General features: G+C 49.5%; 1 protein-coding gene across 5 annotated transcripts in view; it reads right to left on the reverse strand.

The window, feature by feature from the left end:
• The window catches only part of ADCY3 (adenylate cyclase 3), a 61,563-nt gene that overhangs the window by 38,516 nt on the left and 3,036 nt on the right, over positions 1 to 20,011 (reverse strand). Inside the window, exons 1-3 of one of the 5 annotated variants that reach the window (XM_072926237.1) lie at positions 18,630 to 18,765; positions 11,021 to 11,170; positions 4,346 to 4,476 (exon numbers count right to left, since the gene is read on the reverse strand). In XM_072926237.1, the coding sequence (XP_072782338.1) occupies positions 4,346 to 4,476; positions 11,021 to 11,170; positions 18,630 to 18,746 (398 nt within the window). In that variant the 5' untranslated portion in view covers positions 18,747 to 18,765. Of the gene's footprint in view, positions 1 to 2,545; positions 2,623 to 4,345; positions 4,477 to 11,020; positions 11,171 to 18,629; positions 18,766 to 20,011 lie in introns of those variants that run through there. The other 4 variants (XM_072926238.1, XM_072926239.1, XM_072926236.1 and 1 more) reach the window with 4 other exon arrangements.

A 20,011-nucleotide genomic window follows, 5' to 3' on the forward strand; every position in this document is an offset into this window, starting at 1 on the left:
TCTGGGATAAACGCCGGAATGACGGGCGGCCAACGTGGCCCCGTTCCCAAAAAATGACAAATCCCGGGATAAATGCGGCCCCGTTCCCAAAAAATGACAAATTCTGGGATAAATGCTCCCCCGTTCCCAAAAAATGACAAATCCCGGGATAAACGCGGCCCCGTTCCCAAAAAATGACAAATCCCGGGAAAAACACGCCCCCGTTCCCAAAAAATGACAAATTCCGGGATAAATGCAGCCCCATTCCCGAAAAATGACAAATCCCGGGATAAATGTGCCCCCGTTCCCAAAAAATGACAAATCCTGGGATAAACGCGCCCCAGTTCCCAAAAAATGACAAATCCCGGGATAAACACACCCCCGTTCCCAAAAAATGAGAAATCCCGGGATAACGCCGGAACGACGGGTGGCCAATGCGGCCCCATTCCCAAAAAATGACAAATCCCGGGATAAACGCACCCCTGTTCCCAAAAAATGACAAATCCCGGGATAAACGCGCCCCCGTTCCCAAAAAATGACAATTCCCGGGATAAATGCGCCCCCATTCCCAAAAAATGGCAAATCCCGGGATAAACTCGGCCCCATTCCCAAAAAATGACAAATCCCGGGATAAACGCAACCCTGTTCCCAAAAAATGACAAATCCCGGGATAACGCCGGAATGACGGTCAACGAACACGGCCTCGTTCCCAAAAAATGACAAATCCCGGGATAAACGCGCCCCCGTTCCCAAAAAATGACAAATCCCGGGATAACGCCGGAATGACGGGCGCCCAACGCGACCCCGACTTCATTATCCCGGTTTTAGCAGGAAAAAAATTCGGGATATGGGAAAAATGGAGCTCGACAAAGTCGATTCCAACTCCCCATTCCCGTTTTTCCCCAAAAAAATCCTGGATTTGTCAATACAAACTCAATCCCAAATTCCTCAATCCCGTTTTTCCCAAAAAAAAAATCCAGGATACGGCAAAAACGACACCCTTAAAACTGAATCCAAATTTTGGGAATTTCCAGCGGTTTTCTGGGAATGTTTTCTGTGCGGAATGGGAGAATTCTGGGAATTCACACCAGTTTTCTGGGAACGTTTTTCTGCACAGAATGGGGGAATTTTGGGAATTCCTGACAATTTTTTGGGAACATTTTTCTCTGCGGAACGGGTGAATTTGGGGAATTCCTGACAATTTTCCAGGAATGTTTTCTGTGCGGAATGGGAGAATTTTGGAAATTCCTGACAAGTTTCTGGGAATGTTTTTCTGCACAGAACAGGGGAATTTTGGGAATTCCCACCGGTTTTCTGGGAATGTTTTTCTGCATGGAACGTGGGAATTTTGGGAATTCCTGACAAATTCCCGGGAATATTTTCTGTGCAGAATGGGAGAATTTTGGGAATTCATGATGATTTTCTGGGAATGTTTTCTGTGTGGAATGGGAGAATTTTGGGAATTCCCACCGGTTTCCTGGGAACATTTTCCCGCAGAATGGGTAAATTTTGGGAATTCCCGACAATTTTCTGGGAACATTTTTCTGCACAGAACGTGGGAATTTTGGAAATTCCTGAAAATTTTCTGGGAACGTTTTTCTGCACGGAACGGGGGAATTTTGGAAATTCCTGAAAATTTTCCGGGAAAATTTTCCCACAGAATGGGTAAATTTTGGAAATTCCTGAAAATTTTCTGGGAATGTTTTCTGTGTGGAATGAGAGAATTTTGGAAATTCCTGAAAATTTTCTGGGAATGTTTTCTGTGTGGAATGGGAGAATTTTGGAAATTCCCACAGTTTTTCCGGGAATGTTTTCTGTGCAGAATGGGAGAATTTTGGGGAATTCCCACTGATTTTCTGGGAATGTTTTCCATGTGGAATGGGGAAATTTTGGGAATTCTCGCTGGTTTCCTGGGAACGTTTTTCTGCACAGAACATGGGAATTTTGGAAATTCCTGAAAATTTTCCAGGAATGTTTTCTGTGTGGAATGAGAGAATTTTGGGAATTCCCACTGATTTTCTGGGAATGTTTTCCATGCAAAATGGGGGAATTTTGGGAATTCCTGATAATTTTCCGGCAACATTTTTCTGCACGGAATGGGGAAATTTTGGAAATTCCCACTGATTTTCTGGGAATGTTTTCTGTGTGGAATGGGAGAATCTGGGGAATTCCTGATAATTTTCTGGGAACGTTTTTCTGCACAGAATGTGGGAATTTTGGGAATTCCTGACAATTTTCCGGGAATGTTTTATGTGTGGAATGGGAGAATTTTGGAAATTCCTGACGATTTTCTGGGAACATTTTTCTGTGCAGAACGTGAGAATTTTGGGAATTCCTGACAATTTTCCGGGAATGTTTTCTGTGCAGAATGGCAGAATTTTGGGAATTCCTACCGGTTTTCTGGGAACGTTTTCTGCATGGAACGTGGGAATTTTGAGAATTCCTGAAAATTTTCCAGGAATGTTTTCTGTGCAGAACGGGAGAATTTTGGAAATTCCTGACAATTTTCTGGGAATGTTTCCTGCAGGGAATGTGGGAATTTTGGGAATTCCGGGGGGAATCGCACCTGACGTTCTCGTGGCGGTACATGTACATGGTGTAACAATTTCTGTGCGGAATGGGAGAATTTGGGAATTCCGACAATTTTCTGGGAACGTTTTTCTGCATGGAATGAGAGAATTTTGGGAATTCCTGACAACTTCCTGGGAATGTTTCCTGTGCAGAATGGGAGAATTTGGGAATTCCTGACGATTTTCCAGGAATGTTTTTCTGCACAGAACTGGGGAATTTTGGGAATTCCTGAAAATTTTCCAGGAATGTTTTCTGTGCGGAATGGGAGAATTTGGGGAATTCCTGACGATTTTCCATGAACATTTTCCTCCAGAATGGGTAAATTTTGGGAATTCCCACCGGTTTTTCTGGGAATGTTTTCCATGCAAAACGGGGAAATTTTGGGAATTCCTGACAATTTTCCGGGAATGTTTTCTGTGCAGAATAGGAGAATTCTGGAAATTCCCACCGTTTTCTGGGAATGTTTTCTGTGCGGAATGGGAGAATTTGGGAAATTCCTGACAATTTCCCAGGAGTGTTTTCTGTGTGGAATGGGAGAATTTTGGGAATTCCCACCGGTTTTCTGGGAATGTTTTTCTGCACAGAATGTGGGAATTTTGGAAATTCCTGAAAATTTTCCGGGAACATTTTCCTCCAGAATGGGCAAATTTTGGGAATTCCTGAAAATTTTCTGGGAATGTTTTCTGTGTGGAATGGGAGAATTTTGGGAATTCCCACCGGTTTTTCTGGGAACATTTTTCGGTGTGGAATGAGAGAATTTTGGGAATTCCTGACAATTTTCTGGGAATGTTTTTCTGCATGGAACAGGAGATTTTTGGGAATTCCTGACAACTTCCTGGGAATGTTTTCTGTGTGGAATGGGAGAATTTTGGGAATTCCCACCAATTTTCTGGCAACATTTTTCTGCGTGGAATGGGGAAATTTTGGAAATTCCCACTGATTTTCTGGGAATGTTTTCCATGTGGAATGGGGAAATTATGGGAATTCTCACTGGTTTTCAGGGAATGTTTTCCGTGCGGAATGGGAGAATTTTGGGAATTCCTGACAATTTTCCAGGAATGTTTTCTGTGCGGAATGGGAGAATTTGGGGAATTCCCACCGGTTTCCTGGGAACATTTTCCCGCAGAATGGGTAAATTTTGGGAATTCCTGATGATTTTCTGGGAATGTTTTCTTTGCGGAATGGGAGAATTCGGGGAATTCCCACTGATTTTCTGGGAATGTTTTCCATGTGGAATGGGGAAATTTTGGGAATTCTCGCTGGTTTCCTGGGAACGTTTTTCTGCACAGTGCGAGGGAATTTTGGAAATTCCTGACAATTTTCCAGGAATGTTTTCTGCACAGAACATGGGAATTTTGGAAATTCCTGAAAATTTTCCAGGAAAGTTTTTCTGCAGAATGGGTAAATTTTTGGAATTCCCACCGGTTTTCTCGGAACATTTTTCTGCACAGAACGGGGGAATTTTGAGAATTCCTGACAATTTTCTGGGAATGTTTTCTGTGCGGAATGGGTAAATTTTGGGAATTCCTGATGATTTTCCAGGAATGTTTTCTGTGCGGAATGGGAGAATTTGGGCAATTCCTGACAATTTTCTGGGAATGATTTCTGCACAGAATGTGGGAATTTTGGGAATTTTGGGAATCGCACCTGACGTTCTCGTGGCGGTACATGTACATGGTGTAACGTTTTCTGTGCGCAATGGGAGAATTTGGGGAATTCCTGACAATTTTCCGGGAACGTTTTTCTGCAGGGAATGTGGGAATTTTGGGAATTCCGGGAATTTTGGGAATCTCACCTGACGTTCTCGTGGCGGTACATGTACATGGTGTTGAACTGCTGCAGCTCCTTCTGGCTCGGGTCCTTCTTCATCTCCTTCAGCATCTCGTCCGCCACGTGCTTGGGCAGGATGGACAGCATCAGACGCTCCTGCCGGAAAAGCGGGAATTATGGGGAAAAACATGGAATTATGGGGGGGAAATCACAGCAGCAGGATGGACAGCATCAGCCGCTCCTGACGGAAATTACGGAAAAATCGGGAATTACGGGGGGAAATCGGGAATTATGGGAGGGAATCACAGCAGCAGGATGGACAGCATCAGACGCTCCTGGCGGAAAAGTGGGAATTATGGGGAAAAACAGGGAATTATGGGGGGAAATTGGGAATTACAGGGGGGAAACCACAGCAGCAGGATGGACAGCATCAGCCGCTCCTGACGGGAATAATTACCCGGAAATCGGGAATTACGGGGAAAAACATGGAATTATGGGGGGAAATCGGGAATTATGGGGGGAAATCACAGCAGCAGGATGGACAGCATCAGCCGCTCCTGACGGGAATTACGGAAAAATCGGGAATTACGGGGGGAAATCGGGAATTACGGGGGGAAATCACAGCAGCAGGATGGACAGCATCAGCCGCTCCTGACGGGAATAATTACAGGGAAATCGGGAATTACGGGGGGAAATCGGGAATTATGGGGAAAAACAGGGAATTATGGGGAAATTGGGAATTATGGGGAAAAACAGGGAATTATGGGGGGGAAATTGGGAATTATGGGGGGGAATATCGGGAATTATAGGGGGAAATCGGGAATTATGGAGGGAAATTGGGAATTACAGGGAAAAACAGAATTATGGAGGGGAAATCAGGAATTATGGGGGGAAATCAGGAATTAAGCGGGGGAAATCAGGAATTATGGAGGGAAATTGGGAATTACAGGGGGGAAATGTGAATTATGGGGAAAAATCGGGAGTTATTGAGGGAAATCGGGAATTATGGAGGGAAATCACAGCAGCAGGATGGACAGCATCAGCCGCTCCTGACGGGAATGACGGGAAATCGGGAATTACGGGGGGAAATTGGGAATTATGTGAGGAAATTGGGAATTACGGGGGGAAATTGGGAATTATTGAGGGAAATCGGGAATTATGGGGGGAAATTGGGAGTTATGGGGGGAAACCAAGAATTATGGGGGGAAATCGGGAATTATGGAGGGAAATTGGGTATTATAGGGAAAAATCAGGAGTTATGGAGGGAAATCAGGAATTACGGGGGGGAATGGGAATTATGGGGGAAAAAAATGGGAATTAAGGGAGGAAATCAGAAATTATTGGAGGAAATCGGGAATTATGGGGGGAAAGAGGGAATTACAGGGGGGAAATCGGGAATTATGGGGGGAAATCGGGAATTATGGAGGGAATCGGGAATTACGAGAAGAAATTGGGAATTATGGGGGAAATTGGGAATTATGGGGGGAAATCAGGAATTATGGAAGGAAAACGGGAATTACGGGGGGAAATCGGGAATTATGGAGGGAAATTGGGAATTATGGGGGGAAATCAGGAATTATTGGAGAAAATCAGGAATTAATGGCGGGAAATTAGGAATTATGGAGGGAAATCGGGAATTATGGGGAGAAATAGGGAATTACAGGGGGAAATCACAGCAGCAGGATGGACAGCATCAGCCGCTCCTGACGGGAATTACCGGGAAAATCGGGAATTACGGGGAAAAACAGGGAATTATGGGGGGGAAATTGGGAATTACGGGGAGAAATCAGGAAATACAGGGCAAAACAGGGAATTATGGAGGGAAATTGGGAATTATGGGGGGAGATCAGGAATTAGGGGGAAAAAGAGGGAATTATAGAGGGAAAATTGGGCATTATGGGGGGAAATCGGGAATTATGGGGGGAGATCAGGAATTAGGGGGAAAAAGAGGGAATTATAGAGGGAAAATTGGGCATTATGGGGGGAAATCGGGAATTATGGGGGGGAATCGGGAATTATGGGGGAAATCGGGAATTACAGGGAAAAAGAGGGAATTATAGAGGGGAAATTGGGAATTGTGGGGGGAAATCGGGAATTATGGGGGGAATGGGGAATTACGGGAGGAAATCAGAAAATACGGAGAAAAACAAGGAACTATGGAGGGTAATTGGGAATTATGGAGAAAAATCGGGAATTACAGGGAAAAAGAGGGAATTATAGAAGGGAAATTGGGAATTATGGGGGGAAATCTGGAATTATGAGGAAAAAGAGGGAATTATGGAGAGGAAATCGGGAATTATTGGAGGGAAATTGGGAATTATGGAGGGGAAATTGGGAATTATGGGAGGAAATCAGGAAATATGGGGAAAAACAAGGAATTATGGAGGGAAATCAGGAATTATGGGGGGAAATCGGGAAATACGGGGAAAAACAGGGAATTATGGGGGGAAATTGGGAATTACGGGGGAGAAATGGGAATTATAGAGGGAAATCGGGAATTACGGGGGGAAATCAGAAATTATGGAGGGAAATTGGGAATTATGGGGGGGAACCCAGGAATTATGGGGGGAAATCGGGAATTATGGGGGGGAACCCAGGAATTATGGGGGAAAAAACTGGGAATTATGGGAGGAAATCAGAAATTATTGGAGGAAATCGAGAATTTCAGGGGGAAATCAGGAATTACAGGGGGAAATGTGAATTATGGGGAAAACTCAGGAGTTATTGAGAGAAATTGGGAATTATGGGGGGAAATCAAGAATTATGGGGGGAAATCAAGAATTATGGGGGGAAATCAAGAATTACAGGAGGGAAATAGGAAATTACGGGGGAAATCGGGAATTATGGGGGGAAATCGGGAATTATGGGGGGAAATCGGGAATTATGGAGGGGAAATTGGGAATTATGGGGGGAAATCGGGAATTATGGAGGGGAAATTGGGAATTATGGGGGGCAGATCGGGAATTAGGGGGGGAAATCGGGAATTACGGGGGAAAAGAGGGAATTATGGAGGGGAAATCGAGAATTATGGGGGGAAATATGGAATTATGGAGGGAAATTGGGAATTATGGGGGAAAATCAAGAATTATGGGTGGAAATCGGGAATTATGGGGGGGAATCGGGAATTACAGCAGGAAATTGAGAATTATTGGGGGAAATTGGGAATTATGGAGGGAAATCAGGAATTACGGGGAAATCGGGAATTACGGGGAAAAACAGGGAATTATGGGGGGAAATCACAGCAGCAGGATGGACAGCATCAGCCGCTCCTGCCGGGAATTACCGGGAAATTGGGAATTACGGGGGGAAATCGGGAATTATGGGGGGAAATTGGGAATTATGGGGGGAAATCAGGAATTATGGGGGGAAATCAGGAATTACAGGGAAAAACAGGGAATTACGGGGGGAAATTGGGAAATACAGGGAAAAACAGGAAATTATGGGGGGAAATTGGGAATTATGGGAGGGAATCAGGAATTACAGGGGGGAAAATGGGAATTATGGGGGGAAATCAGGAATTATGGGGGGAAATTGGGAATTATGGGGGGAATCGGGAATTATGGGGGGAAATTGGGAATTATGGGGGGAAATCGGGAATTACGGAGGTGAATCGGGAATTATGGGGGGAAATCGGGAATTATGGGGGGAAATCGGGAATTATGGGGGGAAATCGGGAATTATGGGGGAAATCGGGAAATACGGGGAAAAACAGGGAATTATGGGGGGAAATTGGGAATTATTGGAGGAAATTGGGAATTATGGGGGGAAATTGGGAATTACAGAAAAATCAGGAATTACGGGGAAAAACAGGGAATTACGGGGGGGAAATCACAGCAGCAGGATGGACAGCATCAGCCGCTCCTGCCGGGAATTGCGGGAAAATCGGGAATTACGGGGAAATTGGGAATTATGGGGGGAAATTGGGAATTATGGGGGGAAATAGGGAATTATGGGGGGAAATTGGGAATTATGGGGGGGAAATGGGGAATTATGGGGGGGAAATGGGGATTTATGGAGGGAAATCGGGAATTATGGGGGGAAATTGGGAACTATGGGGGGAATCGGGAATTATGAGGGGAATAGGGAATTATGGGGGAAAATTGGGAATTATGGGGGGAAATCGGGAATTATGGGGGGAATCGGGAATTATGGGGGGAAATTGGGAATTATTGGAGGAAATTGGGAATTACGGGGGGAAATCAGGAATTATAAGGGGAAAAAGTTCGTTCATCACTGGGAGTGTCCAAGGAAAAGTTGGAGCAGTTTGGGAATGGGATGGGATTGGAGATCCATGGATCCCATCCCAAACCATTCCGGGATTCCGGGATCCAGGATGCTCAGGATCCATCCCGAGGGATTTTTATGGAATTCGGGGTTGGAAAAAGGAAGGAAGACCCTTCCTGGAGTCCCAAATTCCCAGGGAATTCCTAAAATTCCTTCCCAGAGAGGATCTGGGATGGGGATGGATCCAGTCCCAGGCTGGGAGAGCTGGGAATGGAGGAAATTCCCTGGGAAAAGGGAAGGGATTTGGAATTGGGAATTTGGGATTTGGGAAGGAATTCCCAGCTGGGCTGGAATTCCCAGGGAATCCCTGGGAGTGTCCCAGGAAAGGTTGGACCAAGGCAGGAAAGGGATCGGCACCGAGGGCCCCAAAGACCCGTAGAGATTCCCCACGGAGCCAACCGGGATCAAACCATTCCCGGCGGGATCCATCATGGAAAAGCGCTGAACCCCACATCCCAAATCCCAAATCCCACATCCCACATCCTATAACCCAAATCCAATATCCCAAATCCCACATCCGAAATCCCACATCCCAAATCCCAAATCCCACATCCCAGATCCCCCATCCCACATTCTGTAACCGAAACCCAATATCCCGAATCCCACATCCCACATCCCAAATCCCAGTTCCCAAATCCCAGATCCTAATCCCAGATCCCAAATCCAACATCCTACATCCCAAATCCTAAATCCAAGATCCCAGATCCAATATCCCAAATCCCAAATTCCACATCCCAGACCCCAAATACACCATCCCAAATCCCAGATCCAAGATCTCAAATCCCATAACCCAAATCCAACATCCAAGATGCAGTGTCCTAAATCCCAAATCCAACATCCTGAATCCCACATCCCAAATTCCAACATCCAACATCCCAGATCCTATAACCCAAATCCCAGATCCCAAATCCCACATCCCACATCCCAAATTCCACATACCAAATCGCAGATCCAAATCGCAGATCCCAAATCCAGCATCCTACATCCCAAATCCCAAATGCGAGATCCAAGAGCCAAATCCCAAATACCACATCCACATACCAAATCCCAAATCCAAGATCCCAGATCCAAATCCCACATCCCAAATACCACATCCCAAATCCCAAATCTAAGATCCCAGATCCCAAACCCCACACCCAACATCCCAAATCCAAGATCCCAGATCCAAATCCCACATCCCAAATCCCACATCCCAAATCCAACAATCCCAAATCCCACATCCAAGATCCAAGATTCAAATCCCAAATCCCACATCCCAGATCCCAAATCCAGGGATGGATACTGGATGGATCCAGGGATGGATCAGGGACAGATCAGGGATCAATATCCCTGGATCAGTGATCGATATCCCTGGATCAGGGACTGATCAGTGACCGATAAACCTGGATCAATAATTGATATCCCTGAATCAGGGCTGGATCAGGGATTGATATCCTTGGATCAGGGGCTGATCAGTGATCAATAACCCTGGATCAGGGATTGATATCCCTGGATCAGGAACTGATCAGTGATCAATACCCCAGCTCCGTGTGGGAATTCCCATGGCACGCCAAGAACGCGGCACCGCCGTGGATTTTCCCCCGGGAATTCTGCCGGGAATTCTCCCGGGAATGCCGGCGTGCGGCAAAGCCGTTACCGGAGCAACGGCTCCATGTCCCTGTCCCCATTCCCAGGAGATTCCCGAGGAACGGCTCCGTGTCCCTGTCCCCATTCCCAGGGAACGGCTCCGTGTCCCTGTCCCCGTTCCCAAGGAACGGCTCCGTGTCCCTGTCCCCATTCCCAGGGAACGGCTCCGTGTCCCTGTCCCCATTCCCAGGAGATTCCCGAGGAACGGCTCCATGTCCCTGTCCCCATTCCCAGGGAACGGCTCCGTGTCCCTGTCCCCATTCCCAGGGAACGGCTCCGTGTCCCTGTCCCCATTCCCAGGAGATTCCCGTGGAACGGCTCCGTGTCCCTGTCCCCATTCCCAGGAGGAGATTCCCGTATCCCGGTCCCCATTCCCTTTGTTCCAATCCCCTTTCCCATCCCCATTCTCAATCTCAATGCCACTCACCATCCTCATCCCATTCCCATTCCCGATCCCATTCCTGATCCTGATCCTGATCCTGATCCTGATCCTGATCCCAATCCCGATCTCAATCCCATTCCCAATTCCAATCCCATTCCCAATCCCATTCCCCAATCCTGCTCCCACCCCTGATTCCATTCCCGATCGCATTCCAATTCCGTTCCCATTCCTGTTCCCAATCCCATCCCCAATCCCATCCCCAATCCCATCCCCAATCCCATCCCCATTCCCATCCCCATTCCCATTCCCATTCCCATCCCCATTCCCATTCCCATCCCCATTCCCATTCCCATTCCCATTCCCAATCCCATTTTCCCATTCCCATTCCCATTCCCATTCCGTTCCCACCTGCTGTTGGCTCTGCTCCTCCAGGTTGAGTTTGACCTCCAGGGACTGTCGCGCCTCCAGGAACGCCTTCCGGTGCTTCCGGTCCGCCATCACGTAGGACATGGCGCCCACGGCCACCGCGCAGGCCTGCAGCGCCGCGTTCGACACCAGCTGGGGGGATTTGGGATGAAAACATCGGGATTTGGGATTTGGGATAAAAACACTGGGATTTGGGATTTGGGATTGCGGGATGTCGGCCATCACGTAGGACATGGCGCCCACGGCCACCGCGCAGCCTGAGCGCCGCGTTCGACACCAGCTAACGGGATTGGGGGGAAAAACACCCCGATTTGGGATAAAAAACATTGGGATTTGGGAAAAACACCGGGGTTTGGGATAAAAACATCAGGATTTGGGACAAAAACACTGGGATTGGGGATAAAAACACTGGGATTTGGGAAAAAGACTGGGATTTGGGACTGTGGGATATCCCGGGATTTGGGAAACCAGCAGGGATTTGGGAAAAACACCGGGGTTTGGAACTGTGGGATATCCCAGGATCTGAGATTGTGGGATATCCTGAGATTTGGGAAAAACACCGGGATTTGGGATTGTGGGATATCCAGGATTTGGGAAACCAGCAGGATTTGGGATCGTGGGATATCCCGGGATTTGGGAAAAACACCAGGATTTGTGATCGTGGGATATCCCAGGATTTGGGAAAAACACCAGGATTTGGGATCGTGGGATATCCTGGGATTTGGGAAACCATCAGGATTTGGGATTGTGGGATATCCCAGGAATTGAGATTCTGGGATATCCTGAGATTTGGGAAAAACACCGGGATTTGGGATCATGGGATATCCCAGGATTTGGGATTTGGGATTGCGGGATATCGGCCATCACGTAGGACATGGCGCCCACGGCCACCGCGCGGCCTGAGCGCCGCGTTCGACACCAGCTGGGGGGATTGGGGATAAAACACCGGGATTTGGGAAATACACCGTGATTTGGGATAAAAACACTGGGATTTGGGATTTGGGATTGCGGGATGTCGGCCATCACGTAGGACATGGCGCCCACGGCCACCGCGCGGCCTGAGCGCCGCGTTCGACACCAGCTGGGGGGATTTGGGATAAAAACACCGGGATTTGGGGAAAAAAACACTGGGATTTGGGAAAAAACCATTGGGATTTGGGATAAAAACACCGGGATTTGGGATTTGGGATTGCGGGGTGTCGGCCATCACGTAGGACATGGCGCCCACGGCCACCGCGCAGGCCTGCAGCGCCGCGTTCGACACCAGCTAACGGGATTTGGGATAAAACACCGGATTTGGGATAAAAACAATGGGATTTGGGGAAAAAACACCGGGATTTGGGATAAAAACACCGGGATTTGGGATAAAAACACCGGGATTTGGGATGAAAACACCGGGATTTGGGGTTTGGGATTGCGGGATGTCGGCCATCACGTAGGACATGGCGCCCACGGCCACCGCGCGGCCTGAGCGCCGCCTTCGACACCAGCTAACGGGATTTGGGATGAAAACACCGGGATTTGGGATTTGGGATATCCCGGGATTTGGGAAACCAGCAGGGATTTGGGATAAAAACACTGGGATTTGGGATTTGGGATTGCGGGATGTCGGCCATCACGTAGGACATGGCGCCCACGGCCACTGCGCAGGCCTGAGTGCCGCGTTCGACACCAGCTGGGGGGATTTGGGATAAAAACACCGGGATTTGGGAAAAAACGCCGGGATTTGGGATGAAAACACCGGGATTTGGGATTAGGGATTGCGGGATGTCGGCCATCACGTAGGACATGGCGCCCACGGCCACCGCGCAGCCTGAGCGCCGCGTTCGACACCAGCTGGGGGGATTTGGGATAAAAAATGGGATTTGGGGAAAAAAAGACTGGGATTTGGGAAAAAACGCCGGGATTTGGGATAAAAACACCGGGATTTGGGATTTGGGATTGCGGGATGTCGGCCATCACGTAGGACATGGCGCCCACGGCCACCGCGCGGCCTGAGCGCCGCGTTCCACACCAGCTGGGGGGATTTGGGATGAAAACACCAGGATTTGGGAAGAAAATGCCGGGATTTGGGGATGAAAACACCGGAATTTGGGACAAAAACACTGGGATTTGGGGTCGTGGGATATCCCGGGATTTGGGATTTGGGATTGCGGGCTGTCGGCCATCACGTAGGACATGGCGCCCACGGCCACTGCGCAGGCCTGCAGCGCCGCGTTCAACACCAGCTGGGGGGATTTGGGATGAAAACACCAGGATTTGGGAAAAAAACATCGGGATTTGGGAAAAAAGCACCGGGATTTGGGATAAAAACACCGGGATTTGGGATTGTGGGATATCCCGGGATTTGGGATAAAGACACGGGGATGTGGGATTATGGGATATCCCAGGAATTGAGATTGTGGGATATCCTGAGATTTGTGAAAAACACCGGGATTTGGGATCATGGAATATCCCAGGATTTGGGATAAAAATTGGGATTCAGGATTGCGGGATTTCCTGGGATTTGGGAAGCCAGCAGGGATTTGGGATTGTGGAATATCCCGGGATTTGTGATCATGGGATATCCCAGGATTTGGGGAAAACACCGGGATTTGGGACACCAGTATATCCCAGGAACTGGGAAAAACACCCGGATTTGGGAAAAACACCAGGATTTGGGGTCATGGGATATCCCGGGATTTGGGATTGCGGGATATCGGCCATGGCGTAGGACATGGCGCCCACGGCCACCGCGCAGGCCTGCAGCGCCGCGTTCGACACCAGCTGGGGGGATTTGGGATAAAACATCGGGATTGGGGAAAAACACCGGGATTTGGGATAAACATCGGGATTGGGGATAAACACTGGGATTTGGGATGAAAACACCGGGATTTGGGGTTTGGGATTGCGGGATGTCGGCCATCACGTAGGACATGGCGCCCACGGCCACCGCGCGGCCTGAGCGCCGCGTTCAACACCAGCTAAAGGGATTTGGGATAAAAAACGGGATTGGGGATGAAAACAATGGGATTTGGGAAAAAACGCCGAGATTTGGGAAAAAAACACCGGGATTTGGGATTGCGGGATGTCGGCCATCACGTAGGACATGGCGCCCACGGCCACCGCGCGGCCTGAGCGCCGCCTTCGACACCAGCTGGGGGGATTTGGGATGAAAACACCGGGATTTGGGATAAAACGCCGGGATTGGGGATAAAAACACCGGGATTTGGGATCGTGGGATATCCCGGGATTTGGGAAACCAGCAGGGATTTGGGATCACAGGCTATCCTGGGATTTGGGATTGTGGGGCATCCCAGGATTTGGGATCATGGAATATCCTGGGATTTGGGAAACCAGCAGGGATTTGGGATCACAGGCTATCCTGGGATTTGGGATTGTGGGGCATCCCAGGATTTGGGATCATGGAATATCCTGGGATTTGGGAAACCAGCAGGGATTCGGGATCGCAGGATATCCCGGGATTTGGGCGACCACTGGGATTTGGGATTTGGGATATCCCGGGATTTGGGAAACCAGCGGGGATTTGGGGTTGCGGGATATCCCAGGATTTCGGAAACTACTGAGATTTGGAATCGTGGGATATCCCGGGATTTGGGAAACCACCAGGATTTGGGATCACGGGATATCCCAGGAATTGAGATTGTGGGATATCCTGAGATTTGGGAAACCACCGGGGATTTGGGATAATGAGATATTCCAGGATTTGGGCAACCACCAGGATTTGGGATCGTGGGATATCCCAGGATTTGGGAAAGCACCGGGATTTGGGATCAGGGATATCCCAGGATTTGGGATTGTGGGATATCCTGGGATTTGAGAAACCATCAGAGATTTGGGATCGTAGGATATCCCAGGAATTGAGATTGTGGGATATCCTGAGATTTGGGAAAAACACCAAGGATTTGTGATCACAGGATATCCCGGGATTTGGGATTGTGGGATATTCCAGGATTTGGGAAACCACCAGGATTTGAAATCGTGGGATATCCGGGATTTGGGAAACCAGCAGGGATTTGGGATTTTGGGATATCCTGGGATTTGGGGATAAAAACACCAGGATTTGGGATCGTGGGATATCCCAGGAATTGAGATCGTGGAATATCCTGGGATTTGGGAAACCAGCAGGTATTCGGGATCGCGGGATATCCCGGGATTTGGGAAAAACACCGGGATTTGGGGTCGTGGGATATCCCGGGATTTGGGATTTGGGATTATGGGATGTTGGCCATCACGTAGGACATGGCGCCCACGGCCACCGCGCGGCCTGAGCGCCGCCTTCGACACCAGCTAACAGGATTTGGGTTAAAAACACCGGGATTTGGGACAAAAACACTGGGATTTGGGAAAAAAGCACCGGGATTTGGGGATGAAAACACCGGGATTTGGGATGAAAACACTGGGATTTGGGAAAAAAAACGAGATTTGGGGAAAAGACCGGGATTTGGGAAAAAGACTAGGATTTGGGATTGTGGGGTATTCCAGGATTTGGGAAACCACCGGGATTTGGGATCGTGGGATATTCCAGGATTTGGGATTGGGGGATATTCCAGGATTTGGGATTGGGGGATATCCCAGGATTTGGGAAAAACACCGGGGATTTGGGATCATGGGATATCTCAGGATTTGGGAAAAACACCAGGATTCGCAATCGTGGGATATTCCAGGATTTGGGAAACCACAGGGGATTTGGGATCACGGGATATCCCGGGATTTGGGATCGTGGGATATCCCAGGAACTGAGATTGTGGGATATCCTGAGATTTGGGAAAAACACCGGGATTTGGGATCGTGGGATATCCCGGGATTTGGGATTGTGGGATATTCCAGGATTTGGGATTGCGGGATACCCCGGGATTTGGGAAACCACCAGGATTTGGAATCATGGGATATCCCGGAATTTGGGATTGTGGGGCATCCCGGGATTTGGGATCATGGAATATCCTGGGATTTGGGAAACCAGAAGGGATTCGGGATCGCAGGATATCCCGGGATTTGGGCGACCACTGGGATTTGGGATCATGGGATATTCCAGGATTTGGGAAACCACCGGGGATTTGGGATCTGTCACAGGAATTTGGGATCGCCGGGGTTTCGGGATCATGGGATATTCGGGATGGTGGAGGAGGAATTTGGGATCCGGGAATCTCCAGGATAAACGAGGAGGAATTCCGGGATGAGCAGATCCGACACAGCCCCGATCGTTCCCCAAATCCCTTTTTGGGATAAATATCGGGAATTTTGGGGGGGAAGCAGCTCCAATGTGGCCCCTGGATGATGCCGGGGTCGGAAATCCCGGAGATGTTTTGGAAAAAGGCGGCAGCTGGGCTGGATCCCGGGAGATCCCGACGGATCCCGGGGGAAGGCGGCGGCTCCGAGCGGATCAGGTGGCGCTGTTCCCTGGGAATCGCTGCCCTCGAGCGAGAAAGTTCCGGAAAAACACGGCCGGGCTCTGAATCAGCATTCCCGGGAATGGCTGAAAATTGGGAGCACTTCCGGTCCCGATCCCGGAAAAATTGTGGGAATATCCCATTGATAGGATCCCGATCCCATTGATTGGATCCCGATCCCATGGAATGGATCCCGATCCCATTGGATGGATCCCGATCCCATTCATTGGATTATCCCATTGATTGGATCCCGATCCCATTGATTGGATCCCGATCCCATTGATTGGATCCCGATCCCATTGATTGGATCCCGATCCCATTGGATGGATCCTGATCCCATTCATTGGATTATCCCATTGATCGGATCCCAATCCCATAGATCAGATCCTGACCCCATAGATCAGATCCTGACCCCATGGATGGATCCCGACCCCATAGATCAGATCCTGACCCCATGGATGGATCCTGACCCCATGGATGGATCCTGACCCCATGGATGGATCCTGACCCCATGGATGGATCCTGACCCCATAGATCAGATCCTGACCCCATGGATGGATCCTGACCCCATGGATCAGATCCTGACCCCATAGATCAGATCCTGACCCCATGGATGGATCCCATGGATGGATCCTGACCCCATGGATGGATCCTGACCCCATGGATGGATCCTGACCCCATGGATGGATCCTGACCCCATAGATCAGATCCTGACCCCATGGATGGATCCCATGGATGAATCCTGACCCCATGGATGGATCCTGACCCCATGGATGGATCCTGACCCCATGGATGGATCCTGACCCCATAGATCAGATCCTGACCCCATGGATGGATCCCATGGATGAATCCTGACCCCATAGATCAGATCCTGACCCCATGGATGGATCCTGACCCCATGGATGGGATCCTGACCCCATAGATCAGATCCTGACCCCATGGATGGATCCTGACCCCATGGATGGATCCTGACCCCATAAATGGATCCTGACCCCATGGATGGATCCTGACCCCATGGATGGATCCTGACCCCATGGATGGATCCCGACCCCATGGATGGATCCTGACCCCATGGATGGATCCCGACCCCATGGATTGGATCCCGACCCCATAGATCAGATCCTGACCCCATAGATCAGATCCTGACCCCATGGATGGATCCTGACCCCATGGATGGATCCTGACCCCATGGATGGGATCCTGATCTGAGTCTCATCCCAGAAAAACTGTCCCGATGTGTCCCGAGATCCAAAACCCTTCCCAGATCCCAAATTCTGTGGGAAAAGCTCTGGCACAGAGGAAAACCCGGATCCCAAATCCCAGATTCTGCAGGAAAAGTTTTGATCCCAGATTCCAAATTCTGCAGGAAAAACTCTGATCCCAGATCCCAAATTCTGCGGGAAAATCTCCAATCCCAAATCCCAAATTCTGCAGGAAAAGCTCCGATCCCAAATCCCAAATTCTGCGGGAAAATCTCCAATCCCAAATCCCAAATTCTGCAGGAAAAGCTCCGATCCCAAATCCCAAATTCTGCAGGAAAAACTCTGATCCCAAATCCCAAATTCTGCAGGAAAAACTCTGATCCCAGATCCCAAAACCTGTGGGAAAAGCTCCAATCCCAATCCCAAATCCCGGGATCTGCACTGGGATTTCTCCAGGTTTTCCTCCTTGTATCCCACAACCCCAAGCCACGCATCCCAAAAACCAGGAAAAATTTCGGGATTTCCGCGGTTTTCTTGAGCTGCATTTTCCGAACTCTTGGCACAAACTCCGTGTTCCCGAATTATCCCGAAAACGTGAATAAATTCCCACTTTTTCCTTCTTTCCATGGAAAAGCCATGGATTAATCATGGATAACCCATGGATATCCACAAATCCATGGCATTCCTTGTCCGTTCCCAACATTCCAAACATTCCCACCCCATTCCCACTCCTGCCTGGACACCTCCTCTTGATCCATGGAATTCCCGCCCCAATCCCAATCCCATTCCATTCCCTGTCCATTCCCACCATTCCTGTCCCTTTCCCATCTAATTCCTGCTCAGTTCCCTCACCAGAACCCATCAATCCATGGAATTCCCACCCCCATTCCCATCCCATTCCCACCCCATTCTCGCCCCTGCCTGGCCACCTCCCCTGGATCCATGGAATTCCCATTCCCATTCCCATTCCCATTCCCATTCCCATTCCCATTCCCGCACCTGCCTGGCCACCTCCCCGGGCTCCGTGTCCCGCCGTTCCCTCTGGAATTCCAGGATTCCCAGGACCAGCGCGTGCCCGCCGCAGGAGGCGGCCGCCAGCAGGAGGATCCGCCCCATTCCCAGAGCATTCCCAGAGCATTCCCAGAGCATTCCCAGAGCATTCCCAGAGCATTCCCAGAGCATTCCCAGAGCATTCCCAGAGCATTCCCAGAGCATTCCCAGAACATTCCCAGAGCATTCCCAGAGCATTCCCAGACCATTCCCAGAACATTCCCAGAGCATTCCCAGAACATTCCCAGGGCATTCCCAGAGCATTCCCAGAGCATTCCCAGAGCATTCCCAGAGCATTCCCAGAGCATTCCCAGATCATTCCCTGTCCATTCCCACCATTCCAGCCCCATTCCCGCTCCATTCCTGCTCCAGCCTGTCCAGCACCCATCGATCCATGGAATTCCCATTCCCTGTCTCATTCCCATCTCATTCCCATTCCCATTCCCATTCCCATTCCCACCCCATTCCTGCACCTGCTTGGTCACCTCCTCTTGATCCATGGAATTTCCACCCCAATCCCATGCCCATTCCCAGATCATTCCAGCCTCATTCCCATTCCCATTCCCATTCCCATTCCCATCCCTATTCCCATTCCCATTCCCATTCCCATTCCCATTCCCATTCCCACCCCATTCCCATTCCTACCTGGCCAGCACCTGTTGATCCACGGAATTCCCATTCCCACCCCATTCCCATCCCATTCCCAGAGCATTCCTGTCCATCATTCCCAGAACATTCCCAGAACATTCCCAAAGCATTCCCAGAGCATTCCCAGAACATTCCCAGAGCATTCCCAGAGCATTCCCAGAGCATTCCCAGGGCAATCCCAGGGAATTCCTGCCCCATTCCCAGGGCATTCCCAGAACATTCCCAGAGCATTCCAGCCCCATTCCCACTCCATTCCTGCTCCAGGCTGTCCAGCACCCATCGATCCATGGAATTCCCATTCCCTGTCTCATTCCCATCCCATTCCCACCCCATTCCTGCACCTGCCTGGCCAACACCCATCGATCCATGGAATTCCCATCCCCATTGCCATTCCCATCCCATTCCCATTCCCATTCCCATTCCCATTCCCATTCCCATTCCCATTCCCATTCCCATTCCCATTCCCATTCCCATTCCTGCCCCATTCCCATTCCTGCCTGGGCAGGACCTCTTGATTCCTGGAATTCCCATTCCCACCCCATTCCCATCCCATTCCTGCCCCATTCCCATTCCCATTCCCTTTCCTGCACTTCCTGGACCACCTCCCTTCAATCCAAGGAATTCCCACCCCCATTCCCATTCCCATTCCCATTCCCATTCCCATTCCCATTCCCATTCCATTC

This window comes from Taeniopygia guttata, chromosome 3 (genome assembly GCF_048771995.1).
Source record: "Taeniopygia guttata chromosome 3, bTaeGut7.mat, whole genome shotgun sequence".
NCBI classification, from domain to species: domain Eukaryota; kingdom Metazoa; phylum Chordata; class Aves; order Passeriformes; family Estrildidae; genus Taeniopygia; species Taeniopygia guttata.